General features: G+C 56.5%; 1 protein-coding gene across 1 annotated transcript; it reads left to right on the top strand.

Moving 5' to 3' along the window:
- Positions 1–699: 699 nt before the first annotated feature.
- On the top strand, positions 700–1005 carry LOC146587028 (feather keratin Cos1-1/Cos1-3/Cos2-1-like). Its single transcript, XM_085320276.1, has one exon. The coding sequence runs from the start codon at positions 700–702 to the stop codon at positions 1003–1005; it is 306 nt and encodes a 101-aa protein (XP_085176402.1).
- The last annotated feature ends 1517 nt before the right edge of the window (positions 1006–2522 follow it).

Raw genomic sequence — 2522 nt, 5'->3', positions numbered from 1 at the left:
CAGGAGTACAGGTAGGGAAATGACTATGTGATGACATAAACGAAAAGAAGTCAGACGTCCTAGTGCATAGAAAGCCAAAAATAAGGCAGTGCTGTTCTCAGAGAGTAGGGACAAGCAAGAGTATCCTGAGATGGATTAAGCCAGTCGTTTAAGGGCAGTGATTAACAATCTCTGCTCAGCACTCATTCAACTGCATAAAGACTACTTTCCCTGGTTTTGGGCTAACTAATACAAGAAAGACATGGAGCAAGTGGACCGAGTGCAGCAAAGGGATGCCATGACGTTCAGGGGGCTGCAGCCCATGGCCTGTGAGGAGAGGAGTGCCATTCTGAGCAAATAGAACATGGAGAGCCCACAAAAGAAAAGGGCCGCCCTGCATGGAATGTGGGCTGCAGACAACACACATGCTTGGCTTACCCTTGTGCCAGAGGAGTGATACACAGCCCTCCTAAACCTGAGGGGTCTTCTGGGCTCTGAACTGGGCAAGACTCCACTTTTCCTGGGGTGCCCTGCGCAGAGCCCTTGGGGTTGAGGCAAAGCACGAGGCTGAGTTCTGGCCGCACGGCCTCCAGCTTCCGGCCCACCAGGTGCCTTGACTGCCTGGTGGCAGGGTCACAGGCTGCTCCTCATGCATCCTCCATGCCCTGCCTCTTTCCTGCCCTGTCCTTTCTCTTGCAGGTGCACCTCCCACCCTCAGACATGTCCTGCTACAACCCATGCGTGCCATGCCAGCCCAGCGGCCCGACCCCGCTGGCCAGCAGCTGCAATGAGCCCTATGTTAGGCAGTGCCAGGACTCCACTGTCGTCACCGAGCCCTCTCCCGTGGTGGTGACTCTGCCAGGCCCCATCCTCAGCTCCTTCCCGCAGAACACCGCGGTGGGATCCACCACCTCTGCTGCCGTTGGCAGCATCCTCAGCTCTCAGGGAGTCCCCATCTCCTCCGGAGGCTTCAGCCTCTCTGGCATTGGCAGCCGTTACTGTGGTACCAGGTGCCTGCCCTGCTAAAGCTGCTGGTGATGGCCCCAGAGGAGGACCCCTTCAAACTGAGAAGATGGTACCGGAATGATGATGGAGCTCCTGGGCAATGGATTCAGAGGGGCTCTGCGATCCCGACTGCCTCTGCGAAGCGAGGCCTGAAGGGGCCAGCTTGGGCTCTCTCACAGTACAGCCCATGTCTGCCTTTCCCTTCTTCCACTCTCTCCTTTCCCTCCCGTGTCCTTGCTCTCTTCTGTCGCCCTGAGCCTCGAGGCCCCCCACAGCCTGCCTAGGTGGGCACTGCTGGCCCCTTTCTCCCAACAGGCTAGGCAGACTGATGGCCAGCAAGATCTYTGCCGCAGCCACAGGGTGCAGGTACTCGGCTGATCCTCCTGCTCTCTGCACCAGGACCTCCGCTCAGAGCAAGCTCGTTCCCCTCCGTCCACTCATTAAAGTTACTTCGCACACCAGCCTGCCTCCTCGCGTGCTCCTTCCCTCTGCAGATGCTCTCCCAAGATTTCTAGGGAGAAGGGTGTTGCTCTGGGGAGGGTTGCARTGGTGCTGCACAGCAGGTGTGCTGAGCACTCCTAACCACTCAATGTGTTTGACCCCAGGGGTCTAAGTTTCTCCACTTGCGTGGGATTGGCTGCAATATTGCTACATTTTTCTATGACTGCCTTCCACTCTCCTGGGCATACATTCTCCCTCTAACATAACCTGGAAACTGCCAAGCAAGTAGTACGGAGAGGGCAGGATGAAAGTGCAGGTGCCTTGAGGACCCATCAGAACACCACAAGAACCCATCAGAACCTGTCATAACAGCAGCACCAGGTTTTACAGAGGCAAGGCCAGAAGGAAAGCCAGCAAGAAAACAACAGCGTGAGAGCAGTRAGGGAAAAGAGTGCCACAGAAGCCTTGGCAAGACTGTCCCAACAGATCACAGCTGTAGGTAGCATCATGGGTCATGTGGTCTCCCAGGCAGCACAGACGTGCATCCCACAACCCACAGAGCTCCCCTGCAAAGAGTATGCAGGAGAACTCCCAACACTGCCCAACTCTGTGCCCAGGAAGCAGAGCGCTGCGTGGCCATTCCAGTCCTCCTCCAAGGGAGTGTGTCACCCCCCAAGGCTGTCGCTCACCCCAGAGGGGAGGCCCTAGGATCGTAGAATAGAAGGACAATTCCGTTCGGAAAGATTCTCTAGACTCCACTGGTCCAACCTACCGATCTGAGGCAGCTCAGCCATGGGTCAGAGCACCTTACTTGGTGTTTTAGCTGCTATGAGGTGGCAAATTACCAAGGATGACAACTGCACAGCCTCACCAGGCAACTTGTTCTGCTGCTTGACTCTCTTTGGGGTGAAAAGCAGTTTCCTTGCATGCAGCCKGAACCTCTCTTCTTCCGTCTTATGCCCGCTCTCTGCTGTCCTCCGAGCACGCRCCCCAGGGCAGAGCCTGCCTCTGTCTTCCGCGTGACCTCCCCAGAGCTACTGGAGAGCTGCCTTTCGGTTCCACCACCACAGCCTTTTCTTCTCCACGCTCAGCAAGAC

This window comes from Rhea americana, unplaced genomic scaffold (assembly GCF_003343005.1).
Source record: "Rhea americana isolate MKP2758 unplaced genomic scaffold, rheAme1 scaffold_624, whole genome shotgun sequence".
NCBI lineage: Eukaryota > Metazoa > Chordata > Aves > Rheiformes > Rheidae > Rhea > Rhea americana.
Note: the sequence above shows the minus strand (reverse complement) of the source record. Positions and strands in the feature narration are given on the sequence as shown.